This window comes from Pelobates fuscus, chromosome 9 (genome assembly GCF_036172605.1).
Source record: "Pelobates fuscus isolate aPelFus1 chromosome 9, aPelFus1.pri, whole genome shotgun sequence".
NCBI lineage: Eukaryota > Metazoa > Chordata > Amphibia > Anura > Pelobatidae > Pelobates > Pelobates fuscus.
Window position 1 is genome coordinate 121,205,197 of NC_086325.1, and position 25,188 is coordinate 121,230,384.

General features: G+C 39.8%; 1 protein-coding gene across 1 annotated transcript in view; it reads right to left on the bottom strand.

Annotated features, from left to right (window-relative positions):
• Nucleotides 1-25,188, bottom strand: part of DENND1A (DENN domain containing 1A) — a 920,735-nt gene that overhangs the window by 118,279 nt on the left and 777,268 nt on the right. The window contains exons 17-18 of the mRNA XM_063432346.1: nt 19,234-19,305; nt 14,836-14,892 (exon numbers count right to left, since the gene is read on the bottom strand). Of these exons, the coding sequence (XP_063288416.1) occupies nt 14,836-14,892; nt 19,234-19,305 (129 nt within the window). The remainder of the gene's footprint in view (nt 1-14,835; nt 14,893-19,233; nt 19,306-25,188) is intronic.

Consider the following 25,188-nt stretch of genomic DNA (forward strand, 5'->3'; position numbering starts at 1 on the left):
CTGGGCTAAATGGTTGCTGTCCTCGGCTGGTATTGATGCCACAATTTTCTCCTCACATTCTGTCAGAGGTGTGATGGCTTCAAAAGCTTCCACAGTTGGTTGCAGACTGGAAGACATCCTGAGGGCTGCGGATTGGTCAACAGAATCTACTTTCTGCAATTTCTACTTCAGACCAATACACCATTTCTTAGTTGTGTTTCTTAGAGTTAGTTGTGGCTCAGCTTTAAAATATCATAATAGTAGCCTCCGTGTCTTTAATAAAATGCCCAGATTTTACTAACAACATGGCGTAAAGTCATGATTTTATTAATGATACGGGGGCGAGTATTATGCCCACCGACCCTTCCCTTTGGGTTGGGACTTTGGAAATGTTTTCTTGCTGTCAAACATATTTAGCCTTTTTACGGTAAGTGCGCAAAGGATGTCTGATTTATGAAATCGCAAATGGGTGATGATTTGTTGTGCATATTCAAAAAATATGATATGTTTCTGATTGTATATATTATACTGTTGCACACATTCGTAGAAGTCGAATCATGATCTTTCAATATTACCATTGTTTTCAAGATGGAAGCACTCAAGACACGGAGCCCCTTCACATTTGAGGAGATGCAGCTCACAGCTCTTTAGGATCTGTGCAAAGCCACACTGGACTGGAGGCGATCAGTCCGTCGGGTGACCCTGACCCTCCAAGAAGCCGGCATCAGATACAAATGGGGACCGATCCACTCCCTCACAGTCACCAAGGGCGATAGAACCTTCCAACTCACCTCGCCGGACGACTCCGGGGTCTTCCTGAACAACCTGGGGATCTCACAAACTGCCCGTCCCAGTACCCGTACTGGAAGCCAATGGGACGTTGTGAACATTGTCCCCTTTGTGCCCAGCTCCGCAGCAGGCACAGGATGAGACTGTCCAATTGGCCCCTACTGGAGATAACTCCTTACACTAACTAGTTCAGCACTGGTTACACCATCTAGTTTGCTCTGCCTTCTGTTGATGACCCCCCCCCCCCCCCGCCACTAACAACCACTAACCCCACTACTTTAACCGCTCAGGTAGACGCACACTGCACAACGGGTCCCCAGGTTACAGGGCCCGAGCAGCCCCCCCCAGGACACAAGGGACACTGGGTGCCATTCACACGACCACTACCTCCCATGTAAGCACCACTTCAAGGCACGACCCGCTATGCCTACTCGCATATTGTATAATAAGCCTTTTTTTTTCTCTCACCACATTGCTTTTTTCCCCTCAACTCTCAGCCCTTTATTTACTTATCTCTGGTCTGCAGCCCCATAACTGTCTGCAGGCACTAATCTCACGGTGACCCTGTACACCGATTCTCCTAATGTACGGCACCCAGGGGCGTAACTCAGCTAACAGATACTCGCCTTGTCCGGCAGTTAATCAATGTTTTGCATGTTTTATCATCACCTAGGCATAGTATTATCGACTAGCCATCCTTGATCAGCATCGTAATCACTATATATAATGGGCTTCCTCATCTGCATGCCACTCAATGAAAAATGTTTACTGCCCAACTACTTTTAGTTATAATTAAGTATCATGCAGTGATGTCATATAAACCAACCCTACCTACATAAGGTTTAAAAATGCGCTAAACTCTCCAAAAATGTCGTAGGCTTCTCTGTTTATGTTAATGTTTACGTTTATGTTCTCCCTATATAAAAATTGTCATTAGCAGACCTAAGGCGAATGAATCCGTACACCCAGCAAAATTAGCTCACTCGTCCAGCATTATGCCTCTGACCTTCTAAACCTCACTGTTATCCGATAGCAGCATGTCCCAACTCCCATTACAACCTAGACTCAATGCTGCCCTTACTTCTACCTGCCCACTCAGTGCACAGTTAGCACCACTCACAGCATGTATAGCAGACAGGCCACAAATCACACACCCCAACTTAACCTATACGGCGTAACTACCAAGCCTGAGTCCTACTATATCACATGCGTTGGTTTACCTTGTAATTGTTAGTTCTCACTAAATGGAATAGCTGGTCATTACTTATTAGAATAGCATGTGTTCTGTGCATAAAGTATCTATATATATGATCTTACTTAACTGTTTCCCGTCTCAAGTGTTGAACCCGCTTTCAAGCCACACGAAACGGAAATTACCTTATACATTAATACAAAAATTGTGCACATATTATAATGTTCCCCAATGTTGTGAATGTCATTGAAAAGCGTGTGGAATGCCTTTGGGGTACCACATACGCGTTGTGATATCTTTATGCACTACAAAAATAAAGAATTAAAAAAAAAAAAAAATGTGATCAGCAACAATATCTAGTAAATATAGAAATATGCAAAATGGCAATCACAACCCTTAAACAGTGAAACAGTGCAGACAAAAGTTAGAATCAAACTTCCCTTATGCAGAAAACTCAACCCCGAAGTCTTCCTCAATCTTCAAGCATAAATACAAAAACACAATAGGGGTGGATCTGCTAGTGAAAATTAAATAAAAGGCACAAGATAGTGCTTAACTGTGTTGATGTTTAAAAGTAATGTTAGGTATAACTGGCCACGCACACTTTGAATGCCAAGTTCAAGCCTTCATAATATCTAGTAATGCTAGGAACCACAGTAATGGCTGTATGAAACAGGCATCTTCTTGCTCATTGCATGGCAATTTTACTATATCCTTAATAGACCTCTTTATAGCACACTTGCACATTTATGGAGAGTACAGCAGTGAAATAACTCTTGACAGATGATGCATTATGAGCTAAAAGAAAAAGAATATGGCAGAGAGAGAGAAAACCTTAGCTAGGTACCTTTGTCACCACTCTTGGACAACTACACTTTGAGCTGGGTTTTCACCTCTGAGTGTCTTTGCAAAACACGCAAAAAGCTTAGAAGGTGACAAAGCCACTTTAAGAAAAAACTGTGCTTGTAATGTTTTACAAATAAATAATCTCACGTTTTTACAAATATTCAAATTAATAATTATGAACTTGGTAATAATCACATTTATTCCTCAGGACAAACTTGAAATAAAAAGCTATTTCAACGAATTCTATGCGGTATAAAAAAATTTAAACAAGTCTCATATATACTCTTGCATTGTGGGTCTGTGACTGTAAAATTCATGTAACAGGAAGTGTTATTAAATGATGATGTCATTTCCAGTCCTTTACAGTTTAAATCACATTGGCAAATTGCTGGTAAATACAGTCTTGGATTCAGTTCTATCTAATATCTGACTGCCAGTCTTGGCAGTGACAGATATCTCTTCAGAACCTCTTAGCTGTGATATGTTTTAGACTGCCCCTCTTGCTTTGAGATACCTGACAGAGTCCATCTGCTGTGACAGATTTCTAACTGACCTTGTTTCCATATAGATCAGCCAGACATTTTCAATACTGACAGATGTCAGACTTGGCCACTTTTTACTACCAGAAGTAAACGGATCTTTTCGCTCCTGATACACTTCAGTGTCACACAGCACTGCTACATTTTATAGTTATTCCCAGAATCAGGAGCTTATTCACTAAATAGTGAATATTGGGGAATCCAGAAATCTAGGTTAAAATAGTCAAACCTAAGAAATAATTTAAAAAGAAAAAACTTGGCTATATTTCCTATCAACATTTTTGCCAATATTATGCAAGCTGGTTACACATTCACTGGTTAGTGACTAGACTGTTAAACATTGAATACAGCAATAGATATAGAATAGAATACTAATATAATTTAAGTAAAAAGTAGAAATATATTGTTGGAAAACACAATCTCAAAGGGACACTATAGTCACCAGAACAATTACATCATAATGTAGTTGTTTAGGTGTCTACGGTCTGTTCCTGCAGGCTTTTTAATGTAACCGCTGCCTTTTCAGAGAAAGGGCATCTAGTAGCAGACACTCAGACGCCCACTAGAGGTGCTTCCTGCACAATGTGCATCACTGGACTTATTCAATGTCTTCACACACGCATTGATTTAATGCATCTCTATGAGGAGATGCTCATAGGAGCAGCTATTTGCTGAGCTGGGGCTGAGCCAGCCTCAAGGAGACCCACACAGCACTTGAAAAAAAGGTGAGCAATGCTCCTCTTTAACAGGGAGACAATGTGGCCGGGAAAACTAAACAGCACTATTAGACTTGAAATGTCAAGAATACAAGTTTGTAACACTATTGTGTTCCTATAAGATTTTATAGTACATAACAAGGCACTTTCTATTTCATTCCCCCCTACTATCCATACAATCCATACCTCGGCTAGCCCAATGCTCTTTTGCTGTTTTTATGAAGAAGAAAAACATTTTGAACATTGTGTACATTATAAGTACAATGTTAAGTTAACAGTAAACATGGTTTTCTCACTACAATTTAGTCTTAAATACATCTGTGTCCTACATGTAAATGTAGATGTGGAAGCTGAGCCACAGACTGTTTTTTTTTTTTCTTTTGGTCTATAATATCATTATACATCATGATACATTTTAAAATTAGCTGATATAGTTACATAGCTGAAAAGAGACTTGCGTCCAAGTTCAGCCTTCCTCACATTTGTTTTTTGCTGTTGATTCAAAAGAAGGCAAAAAAAACAGTTTGAAGCACTTCCAATTTTGCAACAAGCTAGGAAAAAAATCATTCTTGACTCCAGAATGGCAGTCAGAGTTATCCTTGGATCAAGCAGTTATTACCCTACATTGAAAGATTATATCCTTGAATATTCTGTTTTTGCAAGTATGCATCTAGTAGCTGTTTGAACATCTGTATGAATTCTGATAAAACCACTTCTTCAGGCAGAGAATTCCACATCCTTATTGTTCTTACAGTAAAAAAACCTTTCCTTTGCCTTAGACAAAATCTTCTTTCTTCCAGTCTAAACGCAAGACCTCATGTCCTATGTAAAGTCCGGTTTGTGAATAGATTTTCACACAATGGTTTGTATTTCCCCCAAATATATTTGAATAATGTTATCATATCCCCTCTCAGGCGATGTTTTTCTAAACTAAATAGGTTTAAATTTGTTAACCTTTCTTCATAGCTGATATGTTCCATTCCTTTTATTAATTCTATAGCCCACCTCTGCACTTTTTCTAGTGCCATAATATCCTTCTTTAGAACCGGTGCCCAATATTGCATAGCATATTCAATATGTGGTCTTACCAGTGATTTATAAAGAGGCAAAATTATATTCTTGTCCCGAGAATGAATGCCATTTTCCATGCATGACAATACCTTACTGGCCTTGGCCACTGCTGATTGACATGGCACATTGTTGCATTGTTTGTTGTCTATAAAAAATCCAAAGTCTTTCTCGTGTGTTGTTATCCCTAGTTCGCTTCCATTAATGGTATACGTTGCTTGTGTATTCTTTACACCGCAGTGCATAACTTTGCATTTTTCAACATTAAATGTCATCTGCCATTTGAGTGCCCAGTCCCCCAGTCTATCTAAATCCCTCTGCAGCAAAGTAATATCTTGCTCACATTGTATTATTTTACAGAGTTTTGTGTCATCTGCAAACACTGAAAAATGACTTTCAATGCTGTCTTCAAGATCATTTATAAACATGTTAAATAGAAGGAGATCCAGAACAGACCCCTGAGGGACACCACTTGCCACCTCTGTCCAGCTTGAAAATGTACCATTAACGACAACTCTTTGTACTCTGTTTTTAAGCCAATGTTCTACCCGAGAACAAGCATTTTCATTTAGACCAATTTCCTTGAGTTTGAACACTAATCTATTGTGTATATATGCATCATTATACATGTTGTTTTCTGGAGGTGGACCAATTTGTAGTACTTAAACAAATCAGGCAAACATGCTGTGTTGGTCGGGTCAAAAGATTATGTCTCAAGCATGTTTTACGGAGTTGCCAGGCATAGGCAAGAATACAATTCTTAGTTGGCTGAAAAAGTAATACGGTATGTGTACTAGTAGTGTCTGCAACATACATAATACAATGTGGAAGAATGTTCATTTTCAGGACACTAATCCCACCTAATCAAGTGATGTGTGGTAGTGACCAGCTTGTTTAACATGTTCTAGCAAATGGGAGAAATTAAGGCAAAACATTTGAGAAAGATTTGCAGGGGTCTGGGTGTATAAATACTTAATAGCTCTAATGCACCAGTGGAAACAAAAGACCTTTGGTAGAGAGAAAACGAAAGTCACATCACACAACTGTGAATTTCAGATTTCGTAGAATCTATTTTCATATTTGATGGAGAGCCAAATATTTAAAATTCCTGCATGATGGAAAGGACAGGGTTAGCAGAATCAGAGATAGTACATGGCAGATCATCATCTTTAATCCCATCATCTTTAGTGTCAACGTATTTAGACAGTATACTTAGAAATTAAGTTGGGAGTACAATACTGCAATCCAAGCAAGCATGTTGGGACGTATACATATCTGTTTGAGGACTTAAAAACAAAAAGGACCAATCTACGCTGCTCTCTTTGCTGATTACAGCTATATGTGTTGAGAATGTACATCGGTTTAAAGAACCTCCCTCTTGAATGATATTAAAGGAACACTATAGTCATCAGAACAACTTGAGCTTAATGAAACAGTTTTAGTGTATAGCACATGCCCCTGCAGTCTCACTGCTCAATTACCTTCCAGTTAGGAATCCAATCACTTTGTTTATACAGCCCTGCGTGTGACTTACACAGCTTCCTAAACACTTCCTGTAAAGAGTCATCTAATGTGTATACTTCCTTTATTGCAAATTCTGTTTTATTTAGAATGTCTTATCTCCTGCTTTGTTATTATATCTCTAGACCCTGCTGGAGGCTCCTGTATGTAGTTAAAGTCAAATTTACAGAGCAGGAGATAAAACTGTTTAAAGTAAGTTACATCTGATTAAAATGTAGACCATTTTGTTTTCATGCAGGTTGTGTCAGTCACAGCCATGGAAGATGTGGCTAGGGCTGCATAAACAGAAACAAAAGTGATTTAACTCCTAAATGGCAGATAATTGAGCAGTGAGATTGCAGAGGCATGATCTATATACTAAAACTGCTTCAGTAAGCTAAAGTAGTTTAAAGATGTGCAACAAATATGGAGCCAGACTGTTAAAATTAGTTTTATAGTATATCACTATGAGACTGTCTGGTCCAAGGCACTTTCCCCTATGTCACAATTTTAAGAGAATTGGGGATGGGGTCGAAAACATACACCTCATAGCATGTCTTATATCAGTTTGTAACTGCAAGATGTAAACAGAGGAAAAAACCATGTGTGTTGTGACACAAATGATAAATAAAAGATCATCAATCAGAACACAGAACAAGAATGAGGTATTCCTGCAACTAACGAGTTCAGCAGCTGTGCGTCTAAATCCACGTGAAGGTGCTATAGCTTTCTGAAGGACATAGAGAAAGAGCCCACTGAGGATCACTGTCCAAAAGCTATAGTTGTAGTGAAACTCTTGGTAGAGGAGTCAGAATCAGAAAAGTACCAGTTACGTTAAGCAGTCAAATAACAGAATTAAGACAAACCCAATAAGGGGAGTATGTGATGACTTCTAGCAGGGACTTCAAAAATAAGATTAAAAAACAAATCTACATGAACAAAAAAAAAAAAACCAAAATACAGGAACAGGAGTTATGGCTGGGGATGCTGATGGAGCCAGATGGTCAAGATAACTTGCAGAGTGTCTGGGTTGGTGTGTAGGCCTGTGGAGTCTGTGGTTACAAACAGTCAGGAACATGAACATTTAGTAGGTCCAATGCAGTAGGATACTTCGGTTCAAGCTTCCGTTGTCACGGACACAACTACTTGAAGTGTGGCTTGATTCTGAGTGGTGAATGGTTTTAAAATCATTACTTGTCTGTACTAGACCCAAAAAAAGAGAGAGAAAAAAATCTCTCTTAAGTAAATATACCTACTGTTGCCGGGGAGTTTGGCAAAGGAAGATGGCATTACATTACAAAATAAAATTTTGACTCCCAGTAAGCAAACCCGAAATTTGCATGTCATAGATTTTATACTCTGTGTGGTCATCTTGAATTTCTAAGCCAGCTTAGTTGGAGGTATAAGGAGGCAAGTAGGCATGACTGTAGGAATTCTAGGTTGATGACACCTCTACCATCTCACCTTTGGCCGATTTAAACACATATTTATATATAGAATTTAGGAAAATGTCCCTATCTCTTGCTGTAAGCCTTGCACAGAAATACATTTTACATCTGTGGAAGTATCACAATTTATCCATTCCAGAATAGGTGATTTGCACAAATCCCCCAAGCTTAAGGTATACTGGCCATGTTTAGACTTCTTTTTGTAGGGAATACCATTAGCATTCTGAATATGTATACCAAAAGACATGGTGATTCACTTCTGGATAATTATTATAGTTGTTTGGTTACGACTTAGCAATGAAATTGTCTCCTGACTTCTAATTGTCAATCAATGTCACAAACACACCCTACTCTAAGTGAACGCATGACTTGATTCTGGTGGTTAAAATCCACTATTTGTCTGCACTAGATTCGAGAATAATGATTAAAATCCTCCTTAACATAATATAATACTGCCACGCCCAAGACAATTTATAAATGGGGTGCCTTGGTCCACCAAGCAAGTTAGACGAAAACCCCACAAAAAGAAGAAAGTCCTAATTATTCACTTAGATTTTAAAAGTAACAATGTCTTCTGCTCAGAGGAGTAAGGGGTGAGAGGCTCTAGCAAGTAAAGATGGCGACTTACTCAAAATAATATTTTGACCCCTAGTAAGCACACCAGACATTTGAACATAATTGAATATATACCTTTTGCATTCATCTCAAGGTCCACCCCAGCCCAGAGGTGGCATAGATGGAGGGAAGGCACACCTATATGAATAATATGTGACCTCCATCTTGTGCTTCAGACCATCACCAATCCAAATAGAAACTTTTGATTTTAAATTTGCTTTTGTCTTTGAAACAGAAATAGTTATTGCATCTATGAATTTGTTGCAGTTTTTCAATTCCATACATGTCACACCTACTTATTGAGCAGAGTAAATGGTGGGAACCACACTCATTTCCTACTTATGACCTAATACAGCAGACTTCACAATTCCTTCCAAACAACTTAACCAACCCTGACCATATTTATATTTTTGTTTGTAGGGTTTGATTTCCCCTTTCTGAATATATACATTATTAATAATGATTATTAATCTGTGGGTTATTATTAATGTTGTTTTTGGAATTGAAAATGGAAGACAATGCTCTCCTGAATGCTAATGGTCAAATAACATATCAAAAGAATCCATTATCAATGAGGGGATACAGGCGTATGATAGATTAGCCTGTTAGTTTACATTGGAGCTAAACTTAGAGTGTAACATTTCAAACCTTGCAGAGTGTGACGGAACACTGTCAATGAGTGCCATACCCACATATGCCCACTGCACTGCTTATTCGGGTGTTTCTCCTTGTTTCCCCGTGTGCTTTGTGTATTGTGCGCTGTTTCCCAGTTCAGGAGCGTTCATACGAACAGAACCCATTCGTCTCCAGAAAGGGGACCACCCCGGTAACCCCATTAGAATGTTCACACAAGTAACCTGTGTGAAACCGCAAGGGAAGTAATTAATGAGTGCTTCCCCTGGGTGGCCGCCATTTCGTATAGACGGACGCTAACCAGGGGGAACATTTGCATCCCGAGATAAGTGCTTCCCTTGCATGGTGTCCGCACAGGAACCTCACAAATGGAGACCGGTTGGGAAATGTGCTGGTGTGGGGTACCTGAGGTTGGTGGGGACACTTTTGGGGACTGGCTATTTTGGCGAGACACTGAGACTAGATCATGTGGTAGCCTGACCCAATCACAGTGCTTCCCCATAGGATTGGCTGAGACTGACAAAGAGGTAGATCAGGGGCTGAGCCAGCATGATTCAAACACAGCCCTGTGTCAGGATCGGGACAGGGATCCAACACGCAGAGTACAAACAGGTACAGGGTACGTATACCGGACCTTAGAATGGCCGGACTAACGTAAGTAGTAAGTAAAGAATGGTCTAGAGACAAGCCGAGGTCGAGAGGAACGAGAGAGCAGGTAAGCGAGAGACAAGCCGAGTCAAAGGGTAATAGAGGTAAACGAGGTAGAACAGACAAGCCGGGTCAAAACCAAAGAAACTAACAGAATACAAGAAGCACTGAGTGACTAGACAAGCTAGAACCACGACAGGGCAATGAACAAATGTAGAAAGCCCTATTTTATACCCTGGTTCCAAACAGGTAATCACGCCCCCGACGAATCCTCATTCGTGCTTGGGGCTTGATTGACAGATCGGGTTGGGTTGTCGTCATGACGTCGGCTACTGAACGCCGCGTCATAAAAGGAAGTGGATCCCTCGCGGCCGGCGTGTAAACGACCGAGGGAACCGCGAGGAACGAGTGATTCAACCCTTTTGTGAGGAAGAACGTCCAAGTGTCTCACCTCCACAGAGGTAGAGACAACAGGTACCCTGACACCCTGGCCAATCAGCATCTCCTCAGAGATGAATTGAATCAACAAATCTCTATGAGGAAAGTTCAGTGTCTGCATGCAGAGGGAGGAGATACTGAATCACATGATGCTGTGCACGGTGCTGCCCTGTGCTTTGCTGACAGCAGATCTGAGAGGATGGAGGCATATTATGCCTCCATCAACTCAGAAGTCCCTCTGGTTAACTCTGACTGACTGCAACTGGAGGTGTTAATGGCTTTCAATGTAAACACTGTATTTTCTCAGAAAATACAGTGTTTACACGAGAAAGGCTGCAGGCAGCTATAGTTCTCACCTGAACAACCTCATCAAGCTGAAGTTGTTCAGGTGACTATAGTGTCCCTCCGGGCAGACAGCGGCTCCCTACCCGGAGGCTACAAATCCAGAATTGTAGCTGATTAAAGAGTGCTCTTTCCGGTGCTACCTAGGTGGAGATATCCACCGGAGAGACGCGAGCCACAGCAGAATCTCTGGAACTGGCCGCCTGGAAATCCGTGCAGGCCAGTAGGAGAAGGATTACCATTCAAACTGGTTTTGCGCCCTATCTCCTGATTGGCCATCGGAACGCCTCCCCGCCCCGAGCTCTGATTGGCGCAATTTGGTTTTGCGCCCTTTCTCCTGATTGGCTAGCAGAACACCTCCCCTCCCTGAGCACTGATTGGTGCAAATTGGTTCGCGTCTGTCCCCTGATTGGTCGCTGCTTGGTTTCGGCGCAACGTTTGAATTTACCGGTCTAAACCAATCAATTCCACGGAACTAATTTCAGGTATTAACAGAGCCCCGAGCCCAGACTTTACACAATGATTTCTCGGGTTCTGTACATCCGATAGCTCCGCTATTTGCAGGGATCATAGCTGGGACAAGGAGCTATGCAGGGATGTATGTGTTATGTGTGTGCCTCCTTCCCCGGGAACAGAGCCCCCTAAGTTTCCCCAAATGTATGTTATGTTTATTACTGTATGCCATTGCTTTACTGTATGTATCTCCAGGAGCAGTAGATGGCTATCTGTAAACAAACCCCCTCAAGCCTGAGGGATCTGTGCTGAAGAGAATGGAGACCACCTGTGGGGGGTCTGTGTATAAATTAATGCTGTACCAATAAAGCATTGTCAGAGTTGTGCTCCCAGAGCTGTGTCTCGTCCAGTTACTGGGGGGAATGCGTGTTCCTGTACTCTAAGGAGTTCCAGACTGGCTGAAGGAAGGAAATAGCTGAGGTAACCGGTCAGGTTACGTAGGGTCCGCTACACAAAGCCGCTCTAGTTGGAGTCACAGCTTTAAAAGAGGAATTCATGTTGTAATCCTTCTGACGTCACATACCTATACAATCAAATTATCTTCTCTAATGCTGAAAATTGCCACACCGCCTCTACCAGGCACCCAGTTCATGTATGCAACACACCAAATCACATTAAATAACAATATTCTATAGTGCAACAATGAATTAAGCACACTTGGTGCGACAATTAACATATCAAAAGGTCTGAGGAATTTAGGTCTTAAGGCACCAAAATGCATGCAGCCAGTAGGTCTGGGTAAAAATGTCCTTTGGGTGTAAAGTTTTTACACCTAGACAGAGAGATACTGGAAGAAACTTTACAACCTTTTTCCTGTGTTCTGACAAATGGTACATTCCTCTAGCAGCCAAATCTACTCTTCCAGCGATGTAATCAGTAATACAAACCTTTATTAGGTAATCATTATACACATCACATTAATAACAATATTTCTACAGTGCAACAATTAACCATGTTCTCTGGGCATGACAGGAGTCTTTATACATGCTTTAGTGTTTCACCTTCTAGGAGTGAGGACAATGGAAAGTGCCTCTATTGCATATTTGGTGCTGTTGTAGGGCTCCAGTAACAGACCTAAGGACCATTCGTGTTTACAAGTTAATATGAGAAAAGCCGTTAAAGAGCTTTACAGTATGATCCTCAAAGTGTATAATGGATTCCAAGGTAGTGTAATCTTCTAGGAGGTTTTGGATGAAGGGCCATATGTGCCCAGTCTATGCAAATTAGAATATCAGGGGGCCTGCCAAGAAGGTGATTGAAAAGTGAGGTTAATGTGGCCTTAAGGTCATTAGGGCATTAAGATTCACCAAACCCATATATTCTATTATAATGTATTCTACCCTGAATAATTAGGTATTTGAGATGAGTTTGCAGGTCCTACTGTGCATCTAGCTTGTTGTTGCACAATAGATAATGTGGGAAACTACATTTCTGAGCATACCATTTCTAGGGCCACTACTCTGCACTCCAGGGTGGAGATAAGTTATCGGATGTCTGCCAGTTCAATGCAAAAGGTTTGACTTAGGGTATTATAGTTCTCCTTATGGTAGTCTGAACAGGCCATACCAGTCCAGACTTAGTTAATACAGAGTGTGTGAAACACAGACATCGGCCCTCTTGTCCAAGAGTGTGTAGATAAAGGTGCCATTTTCTGAGCCATGCTGCGACACGCAAAGACTGCTGGTATCTTAAAAAAAAAAAACACCTAATGGAGGCAGACAGTTGGTCTCCTTGAGGACTAGAAGTGGAAATAATCATTTTGTGGTATCGCACCATGAAGTAAGTAAAATATATAAAGATTTTAAGCAGTGGACCACAAGAGAAAAAAATCCAGCAACCATAATCTTCAAATGCCAAGCCACGCATCCCACAATATCTTATACATTTCGCTGGCTTAAAAGGTAGGCAAGTATGTATATATGTGTTTCAGAAATATTTAATGAAAATACATTTGCGTATTCATGTTTTAAACCAACATGTCCTTCTCAACAAATATGCCTTTACAATAAATATTCTAGGTAACTTTTGTAGCAGTGATGGTACAAGTAGTCTTTAGGTGCAGTCTTTCCATTTTGTCCAACCAAGAAAATTCTTTGCTGCCACTATCATGCAACATTTGTTAAGTACGCATTGCATGTATAAATCTGTCCAGATTGAATGGCAAAGTTTTTAGTGGTTATGAAGCACAGCATTTACCTTTAAGGCTAGTTGAAATTTGGAGTCATTTTCAACAGTATGCTAATAAATTAATTCTAGTAAATTATATTTTACACAATTAGCATTTTTTTCACTTTACACATATCTAATCATAGAGATACATGTCAGTAAAATGATGAATGTTCTTTTTTTCTTCATTTGTAAAGTGCTCTGAATAGGAGTGGTATATAAAAAAAATAGAAATAAATAAATGTTCAGTATTCATATTACATGACAGAGGCAATTCTGATGTATGAAAACTGTGCTTACTTTTGTGTCTGCTAGGTATCTTCTTTATTATTTCACATTAGTGAGATGATACAATACAAAGACTCAGTGCAGAAGATATAGAACCTCCTACTTCTGACCTCTGAGACATAATCAAGAGCCCACTGTGCCCTCATTCTGCTCCTGGTTTGGGTTTGAATTGCAAATGTGAAAAAAGGTCACAACCTCCAATGAAGTCACAAATAGAAGATGAGGTCCTCTTTAATACAGTGCTGGGGAAATTCTGTCCCTGGCACAATTCCTTATACTAATTTTATTGAGCACATACAAGTTTGCAGTATGGCTTTGTGGACATTTTCCAAAATGTCATATCTCAAATGAAATATCTAATATTGTCGAATTGTAAAAATGGATTTCTATATTTAGGTTTATTTTTTACACCTCACTCATATATGCTTGTTACATGTAGGTACTAGTAAAAATAATATTAAAAATTATGGGAAGTTTAGGGTTGGGTTTGGGTTAGTTAGGCCAATCTACTAAAGAGTGAACAGTTATCTTTAGGATTAGTTTTAGCTAGTTTTAGCTATGGGCAGCCCTACTTATCTGAAAATGTTAAAGGGACATTATAGTCACTACACCCACTACAACCTAAAGAGACACTATAGTCACAAGAACCACTATAGCTTAAATGATATGAAAATTATTGTAAATATAAAAAAACAAAACCTGTTCATTTCATGAAATTTAGGATAAAGTGAAGAATACACTAAATAATTTTCTGAAACTTAAACAAATGAGTCTCTTATAGTAATACGGCACCTATGAATATAGACAAATAGACATACTTTATCCCTTAGACTTTGACTTGTATAAATAAGGGATTTACTTGTTCTTAATGTGCTTCAACATATACTATTGTTATAATATATTTGCAACAAGGCATATAGGAGGTAAGTTGTTTCCCATTTAGATTAAATTGACTGTAGCTGAGTAAAAAAGTAATGCATGAAATAAGATTGTTATAGGGAATTCTAGGAAGTAAAGTCGGAGCACGTTTTTCTTCTAATGAGATCATGAGGTTGGACTACTTGTTGTTTTATATATGGCATATTAGGATTTTAAATAGGTATATTTGCAAGTACCTTCTGCTTCAAGCGGTTTTTCACCTCTTTGATTCCCATTTTCGCATGATCTTTAGCCTGTAAGAGATGAAAATTAGATTCATTTATAACTTGTGTTGTATTTAGAAATCAATAACATGCAAAATATCAGCCATTCTGCTGCCTACATGAACCAGCAAGATATTTTTCAGAGGAAGGTTCCTGTAGAAACAATATGATATTAGCATCAGTCTGATAATATGGGGGGGGTGTGGACAAAGGAAATACTAGATGGAAAAAAAGTGGAAAAAACTAATTGATACGAGAGAAAACTTTGTGTAAAGGGGTAAAGAACATTAACCATATGACAACTGTAATAGAAAACTATAATAGCTTAACTCACAACATTTTTCAAAGAGGGACACTGTAATTTTAGGGGAAGTGGCTGTAACCTGACCATGTCTTTCTGCAGGATGGAATACACTTTTAGATTGGAGCAATACTTCCTGGAACTCCTTGGTTAGGATATTATTGCTGTAGAGCAGGGATGTTCAACCCGTGGCCTGCATGCGGCCCTGAACCACTTGTAATGCGGCCCAGTTGCTGTCCGGCTGCCAGGCGTTGAGGGGGGCAGTGAGCGCATTACTTACTATGCTCTTTCTGCACAGCTTCCTTGCGCACCCTGCAGTAAACTGGCAGCTGGGATATGACATCATTCAGACATCGACATCACTACTGGGCATGCAAGGCACCTGAGCAGGAAGAGCACAATGATCCCACACTGGCATCCTGGGAGAGGATCGACTCTAGCCCTCCCAGAGCAAGGTAGGGAGGCTGGGTGGACCTCTTAATTTGTAAATGTATGTGAATGAACGTGATTTTTGTGTGCGGATGCCAGTAATTATGTGTGTATGTGATTGTGTGTCTGTGACTAGGTTTGTTTATGTATGTGATTATGTGTGTGTGTATGTGTGTCTGTGTAGATATCTAATTATGTGTGCATGCATTTGATTGTGTGTGGGTCTGATTGTATGTGTATATCTGTGATTGTGTGTATAGGTCTGTGATTGTATGTATGCACTTGTGGGTCTGTAATGGTCTGGTCTAATGGTGGGTCTGAAATGGTTATTTATAATGGTTATTTATAAGTATTATTTTAAAATAAATGATTTTTTGTTTAGACTATTGTACCACTATCATTTTATATACACAATTATCATTATTTTATTTTTTCCTGGCATTTTTTACTCTACATATCCTGAAGTGGGGATTATACCACTAACGCTATTTCTAAAGTGCAGTGTGACCTGCACTTTACTTGTGAGTATATTTTATCTTATTTTATTCATCACCTTTTAATATAATCGGAGAGCACTATTTGCTGTTTTTATTTCCCTCTTCTCCTGAGAGTTGGACGTACCCCTTGGAGGACAAGCACCAATATATCCCATAAGCGGGGATTATACCGCTATATGCCTACAAACCCTGAGTGTAACCTAAATGTGAGTGTAACATATATATTTTCTATACTATCACATTAAGTGTATACACTCCGCACAATTAGTCCTTTCACCTTGTGTCTTCCATATGACGAGACGGTAGAACAAGAGAACCTACCCCCACAGCGGAATTAGTGACTATACCTGCCTTACCAGACACCCATTGGAACTGACCAACTATTCTGGACTGTATCTATATTCATTTATATTTTTTATATTTTTTTCATATATTTTTATTGTTGTTTCTATTTTTATCTTTATTTATTTATTTTATCCTTGGCGCAACCTTTTTTCTTTCTTTACTGTGTATCTCTTATATAGAGGGTTAGAGGGTTACCCTCTAAAGGTCGCTGCCTGTTTAATATATTATTAGCGCTAACCTTACCCCCCTTTTTTACTGTGATTGTGTATGCAAGTCTGTGATTTTGTATGTCTGAAAAAAAATAGCACTGATTAAAATAAAAAAAATGTTTTTAAAACAAATCCTATGTATGGCAGTGTGTTCTGTATAGGAAGGTCGCATAAAAGCTCATTAAAACAAGCGGGTTTCTTAGGATCGGAAAACATTCTGGTCTTCCTTTGGGCCATTGTTACTTTGGTTGATTTGCAATATGCATGTGACGTAATTGCCTTCATATTATAGTTTACAAAAAAAAAAGGATACCCTAACACTATTTTGTTTTATAATTAAAAGTGCTATGCCTCTCTTTCTTTACACTTGTTATTTGTTTGTGGAGGCATATTTAGTTTGCTTAAGTATTGTAATTATCCAAATGAATCGCCTATTAGAGCTCACAATTTTACAATGATAAAATTCACAACTTTTATACTTGTAAAATCACATTAAGCCGTTTAACAGCTATTATATCAGTGATTTTGCATAATTACACTACTTTAATCTAGTTATGAAAAAGAGTTGGTCTGCATGTATCAAACTGATATATATTATGTTTGAGATTTTGTTGCTTGAATATGGATTTAAAATGTTCACTGCAATGCACATGAAGTAAAGTTCATATATAAGCTAACTCAGCATCCAATATTTTGAAATAACAAAAACCCCACAAATATTCCCTCACACTATTTGTTATTGGTATTATAAATGCTGTATTTAATACACCGATAACCATGCATATGTAATCAACCCTTCTAATTAGTGATTTGATGATTACATCAACACACAGTGCTGACAAAATCCAGCATACGACCACGCTGGGTCTCTGATGAAGGTTTGTGAGTGCATCAAAATGTGCTTTGGAGTGTCTATTGGGGGGATTTTAGTTTTATTAAGCACAGTAAATGCTTAACAAACATATACTGCTCTCATGCATTTGAAGTTAAGATACAGAATTATGGGTCAACTTAACAGATTGTTTTATTTCTGAAAACATTGCAAAAAATATTCATTTTGTCGATATAATGGATGAGCAAACAATGGGTATAAATTAAGTATGGCTAACTACCTTCTAATTATAGATCCATACAAACAAATGGGATATATAGCTGTTAAGGGATAACACTCTCTCACCTTTCACTGCATGTATGCTGTGTCTGAGTAAGAGGTGAATTATTCACTTTCACAAGAGTGTCACAGATTTCCGTTGTGTGTTCTTAACGAAGTATTGAATAAAGTTGTTTATTTGTTTTAATAATGTAGACACAGCATTTTCCAATAAATTTCTTATTTTAAGTGTTTTATTATTATTATTTTTTATTATTTCACATAGCCATGCTATTGTTATAGAAAACATGTTGCTTGTAGAATGACTTATCTAAGAGCCCTTAAAATGATATATTTGCTTGGTTACAAAATCAAACACAAACATATGCAAAGTGTTGTCTTAGTGGGGTAAAGCTAGGGGGAAGTAGAAAAGCATGTTTTGGGCTGATGAAACATTCTTCACCCCCTGTCAGCCCAATTACTGAGTCAGCAATGCTAGAGTTCTACAAGTCTGAATGTATAGTGCAAATTGTAAAACAATACTAAGAATGATGATCTTGCTTTTTTTTTTTTCATGGTTTCTGCTAATCCATTTGGTTCCAGTTGAGGCATATATCAATTTGATAGAGTACTTGACATTCTAGATCATTGAGAAGGTCATTGACTGCTTCAGCATTTTAATTCCACTAAGAAATGGTTTGTCAAGGTTGGTGTGGAGAAGTTTGATTGCACAAAACATTATTACAACCCCATCAAACATCTTTGAGACGAATATGGAAAATTTAATATGGACAGCAAGTCAGGCCTAATTGCCCCAAATTACCACAAAAGATGCATTATTTCACTAATTACCACTTGACTAAATGGAAGAAAATTCCAACAACAAGCTTCTAAAAATGTTCACAAACATCCTTAAAGAAGGATGGTAAATAAGAAAAAGCAGACCAAGTGAAATATCAACGTCCACTCGTTTGCAATTAACTGTCAGATGTTAGCTGTGCAAATACTCATGCAGTATATGATATTAATTATATGATTATGCTATGTGATGTACAGACAATCTTCCAAAGTGCTTTAATTTAAACCTGCTATGGCAGGCTGTATATATACAAATAACATGCATGCAGTTTCAAATTCAGTTAGACTGTAGTTAGTTATTTGTGGCGTATCTCTGAAGTTAGTACTATTACAACAATTTATTTAAGAAAGTGACAGTGCATGATGGAAAATGTTGCATTGTTGAATATAATGAGGACATTAGTGTTACTACAAAAATAAGCGAAGAGTGGTATGTGGCTGGCTGAAAAAGGTGGACTTCTGCTGCACTACCGCAAACTAATTAATTAGAGGTAGTGGTAGCAGTCATTGATTTTAAAGTTTGGTCACAAATGCTAACAGTGTAGCAAGTATTTAATAAGGATACTGAAAGCAATCCATGAACCTTGTCATTATAATCATCACAACCGCTTTACTAACCCCAAATTATGATCAACTACTTACAAACTTGTACACATTCTTCATGGCTGGGTTGGCTCTGGTCTTCATGGTATTAATGATGGCACCACTTCCTTTCTATATCAAACAGATCAGGAGAAAAACTCATGCTAAAATGTCATATAAGTGAAATATGTCAAATTTCATATGGCTATTGAAATATTAAATAATAATATAAGTCTATATCGAGTAACGAGTGTTTTATTTATTTTTTTAAATATATTGTTAGGTCACTTTTATACAATCAAAACCACTGACCACTACAAGCATAAAAATATTACTGGTCACTGGTCAATGCCAAAAATATGCCAAGCATTCAGCCATAGCTATTGGAACACAAACCCTAAACATAAACCCACTACAAAATACTATACTCAACATGAACTGCAAAGCACATCTTACTTTCAATTTTTCTGATATTTATTTTTAAAGTATAATTTTTTTTATTTCTTCCTCTTTATTGGAATTTTAAGTATAAAACATATTAGACAAAACAATACATTAACACAATTATTTACCGTAAGTATAAAATCGGTCACTTAATGCTTAATATTATTTTGTTTAGTTAATATTAACAAAAGACTAAACATGTGGTCAATCTATATTTACGATTATATTAGTACATGTAAACAAAACATGAGACAAAAATCAAAATATAACACATAACACTAGACATAAATAGACACGGCGACAATACAAATATAATGCTCTCGTTCAAGGGGATGTGGGAGGAGAGGGGGAGGGGAGTTGTGCCTTTTAGGAAATATTTTATTAATCTTTTTAGGAACTAAATGCCATCTGTTTAAAATCTTGTAATGTAACTCATTTAAATTCAGACAGTGAAGATTTTTTATTTAAAAACAAGATTGATCTACACTATTCTTTATGGGAGATTTGCAGGCCCAAATCATTACTCAATTTTGCTATTGCTTTTGGTAAATATTTATTTTCCATTTTATATAGCAAAAAATTGGTTTTCGAAATAAATTTTTTAGTATCCGTTAAATTAACGATTTGCTCAAAATGTTTTAAATTATCTTCATAAAATAGTTCTCTAATAAGTATTTTCATTACATATGATCTTACTTACATATAGTCAAAAAAATCTTTGCTCGTGAAACCCGGAGTCATTTGTAAATTTCACAATTTTCCTGATATAGTTATATCTTCAACGGTTTTGATAACTTTTTCAGACCATGAGAGTAAATTAATATTGCTAATAAATCATTTAGTAGTTCAATTTTGAAAGAAGGAAAAATATGTTCTTCCATATCTAATTTTCATTTTATTTCAAACCAATTTTTCAGTATATAATTTAAGGCAAAGATTTCCCCCCCCAAAATTTAACTTTCAAATTTCTTGTGTTGATAACCAGAAAATTGAAGAGATATTTTTAAAAGGACCAATTCTCTTGGCTTCAAGTTTATACCAGCTTTCCTCTTGGGATGAATCCTGAAAGATGCGTATAGCATGAGTTAAAATAGTAGCCTGGACCAACCATGTCAGGGATGGAATCCCTAAACCTCCATCTTCTATTTTCTTGGACAATAATTTAGTGCTAATTCTAGGTCTTTTTTTTGCCCATATAAATTTAGTGAAAGAAGGCTTGTGATGTAATTCCAGTAAAATACAAGTTTAGCAGGCTAAGATTGCCACAAGGCATATGTATGTATATGTGTTTGTAGTATCAGTTAGTTAATAACACGTAGCTAAGATACTGTCATCACTGTACTGACCAGGTGCAGGAATGTAAGAACTGGAATTACGCGTCCCTCTCCTTTGTATCAGATGAGCCACGTGGTTAGACCGGATGGATGAGTTTAGACTCTATTCATTAAATAGGTTAAGGGTATGTGTGGGTGTAGTTAATTGTGGGAGGAGCTACAGTGCTATATAAGGAATGTACTCTATGTATTCAGTACTCAGACTTTGCTGTATTTTGGTGACGCTAGTCCCTCTGAGTCCCGATCGGTGATCCAATAAAGAATCTCTTCCTTCCTGAAGAAACCTGTGTCCATCTCTCTGTGCTTGGCTTCCGTCAGTTTCTCCGGTATCATTTGGTGCATTGGCCGGGAAGCTCATCGTTCAACGGTAGCTGAGAGGCAGAGGCGTGAGACGGTCTATCTTTGCCCACGTTCTCTACGGCTGCACCCCTGAACTTCTGCGTGGACCTCCCTTCGTCTCGGCGCCACTGGTCTGTTGTCCAGGAGATCATCGGCCTCTACGTAAGAAGTGCTGGGGTGTCCCCGTCGATGAGTGTGAACTCAGGTTCAGGAACGAGGAGGTAAGATAACTGCTGTTTTAGACGGCAGGACCCGCTAGGGGTATACCGATTGTGCGGTAGGCCCAAAGGGGTTTTTGAATCTGTATCTGCCCCCTCTGTCGGAGGGAAGGAGCGAAGGCGCACCGCTCGATCGAACGCTCTTTAGTCAGACCGTTTGATTTGGTTAGTCAGGCGGGGTCCTGGTGTAAGATAGCCCTAGCCGGACACCGGTGTCTTGTCTAGACTAGCGTTCTAGGGTGTATATTACGTTCGCTAGGTCGGAGGGACCGGGAGACTAAGCGGCGCCTGTGTAAATTCGGTTCGCTAGTTCTCATCCTATCTGGGCTAAGTGGGAAGGCGTGTAAATTTGGAACCCACTAGACTTTTGATAGTACGACTAAGAGGCGCCTGTGTAAATTCGGTTCTCTAGCTCGTTGTATAGTGCGACTAAGAGGCGTCTGTGTAAATTCGGTTCTCTAGCTCGCTATATATGTGGTGATTGGGCAGTGTGGCTAACCAAAACGGGTGTATATAGTTTTAGGTAGTCCATTCAAGGTACTGGCCAATAGTTTAGTTGGGAATTGTAAATGTGTTAACGATTGTTTAGTAAAGTGTATATCTTGTTAGATAGCGCGAGCTCAGCCGTCTAGCGAGAGTGTTAATAGTGTGTTGCTGTATTATAGTGCACGGTACCATAACCCTGTATATTTACTGACATTGTATAATAAGTACTAATCATTGTCGTCCATTGCATGTTTTAACACCATAACCACTAATAATTGTATTGTGACCTTAACTTGTGCTTTGACCTATGCTAACCGTACTGTAACCGCTATTTGTAAAAGACGATGTTACTGGGTGTGTTATAGACGGGTAATTCGTATATAGAGAATTATAGCGTGGGTGACTGTGTAGTTACGCCAAAGGGCATAATATTGATTATATAGTGACTGGTGTAGCAGCTGTGTGTGTACGGGAATTCCCTGAGTGTTTATTGTTATGGTGTACGTTTCACTTGATAACCGTACCACGTGGTGCTGTTGCCAGAGGAAACGGGTGTGACTGTTGAATAGTACGCGTGTATAGTAATCGTTGTCGACGACGTTCCACTGTTAAATATGGGTGCGTCGCAGTCAACGATTCCGGATCCCTTAGGATGTATGGTTAAGAATTTTAAAAAGGGATTCAAAGTTTGTGATTTTGGGGTTAAGATGTCCCCTGTACGTTTGGTCACTTTGTGCACTAGGGAGTGGCCTACTTTGGTTGCGGCATGGCCGCCACGTGGCAGTTTGGATCCAACTCTGGTACAGCGCTTACACGTGGCTGTATCAGGTAGGCCTGAACTTTACGGCCAGTTTCCTTATATTGATTGTTGGAGACAGGCCGTAAATGACTCGCCAAAATGGCTCCGGACATGCCACGAGGAACAGTGTCGCCTCATGGTAGCTAGGACTTGTTCGTCCACTAGGGCTGGTGTTAGGCCCATTTTGGACACGCCCCCTGAGTCCGAGATCCCTTTGCCGCCCCCTTACTTTCCGTTAAGAAGAAGTGACGCAAACGCAGGAAGTCCTGTAACCCTTCCCTCACTACCCCCATCCACTTCCGCTTCCTCCTCCAGTGCAGGATCCACCCCCCCTCGTACTAAATCCCCCCTTCCGGAACCAGATAGACCAACCTCCATTAAAAATGAATATCCTGATTTGGCGCCACTTCAGACTTCCGGTCAAGCTTCATCTAGCTCGGCCCGAAGTGTTCTATTCACTACCTTTTCCCAAAACCAACCTCCCACATCCCCATACCCTATCTCTCCCCGACCGGAACCCATGACTGACGCTTCCCTACGTAGCCCCATCCAAACCCGACAGTTGACTGGTGCCCAACAATTAAAGCACTATCAGATGCCTCTTCGCTTAAATCCCGGGTCAGCTTATATCGATGCCGCAGGTCAAATGGCACACGCTGACCCTGTCTTCGTATATGTCCCTTTCACCACTACCGACCTTTTAAACTGGAAGACCCATAATTCCTCGTATACTGAGAAACCACAAGCCATGACTGATCTGTTCACCTCAATAGTACAGACGCATAATCCGACATGGGCTGATTGCCAGCAGTTACTAATGACTTTATTTAACAATGAGGAAAGGACAAGAATAAATCAAGCAGCCATTAAAGCATTAGAAGATAGAGCCCGTGCTTTGAATCAAGCTAATCCAGCAGCATGGGCCGCAACACATTATCCCAACACTGATCCCGATTGGAACGTAAATGGTGCTGATATGGTTCAACTCAGAGCCTATAGAGACGCTATAATTGCTGGCATGAAAGCCGGAGGAAAGAAAGCCATTAACATGTCGAAGACAGTTGAGGTGATCCAGAAAAGCGATGAAGCGCCCAGTGTCTTTTATGACCGATTATTGGAGGCGTACCGCTTGTACACCCCCTTTAATCCGGAAGACGCAGACAATTCCCGAATGGTTAACTCCGCCTTTGTCAGCCAAGCTTACGGAGATATTAAGCGCAAGCTACAAAAGTTAGAAGGGTTTGCAGGTATGTCAATCTCCCAACTAATGGAGGTAGCTAATAAGGTCTATATGAATAGGGAAACAGAAAGCAAGAAAGAGGAGGAGCGCAAGATGCGTAAAAAGGCTGATATGCTAGCGGTAGCGATCGCAGGCGTAGATAAACGGGGCCCAGATAGAGGCAATAATAGATGGAGTAGGGAGCCTTTGAGTAGGGATCAGTGCGCGTATTGCAAGGAAGAAGGGCATTGGAGGAACGAATGTCCGCAAAGAGAGCAGTACGAGAGGGTCCTACCCAGGGCAGGCTACGGAAACTTTAGAGGCAGAGCGAGAGGTAGAGGAGGCCCCGGAGGGAGTAATGGTTATAGAGGGAGTAATGGGAACAGAGGAAGTGTTAGGGAAGACAGATATATTCCAGCAGCGCAAAGGTCCCGCGATAGAGAAGGTAGGGACTTCGTAGGATTGGCTGACACGGTCATGGAGGACTATTGATACCGACCGGGCTCCATCCCCCTTGGTCGAGCGGAGCCTATGGTCGATGTATCAATAGGGGGGAAAAGGAGTGCGTTCATGATCGACACTGGTGCTGAACATTCAGTGGTGACTAATCTAGTTGCTCCTCCATCTGGAAGGACTATTACTGTGATAGGAGCAACTGGAAGAAGTGCTGAAAAACCGGTTCTTAAAAGTCGACTCTGGGGGGCGGCGCTTGACTTCCGGTGTAGATGGCGGCGTTCTGCTAGAGCTCCGCACAACCTGGTCCTACAACAGCGAATATTAGCAGCAATTGCAGCCAAAGCCACCCAAAAAAACTCACCCCTAAACCTGCCATCGACGGTGTACCCGGCAATATGGGCGGCGGACGTAAATCCAAGCAGGGGTCGGCAGTGGCCCCGATATTCAAAACCCGCAGGCCGGAGGAGGAACAAAAGGCCGGAGACCCAAAGGAGTATGACTCCGACTCGACGGCAAGCGATATTAGCCACCATCAAAACACTAACCCTATCACAAGAGAAGACCTCCGTGGATTACTACACGATATCAAGGCTAATATGGCCGCAGAATTCTCTAAGCACCTGGCGCCCATAAGAGCAGGCCTCACCGACCTCGTGCAACGAACCAGCTCACTAGAAGATAAAATGGCCGCCACCACCACCAGGGCAGATACGCAAGATC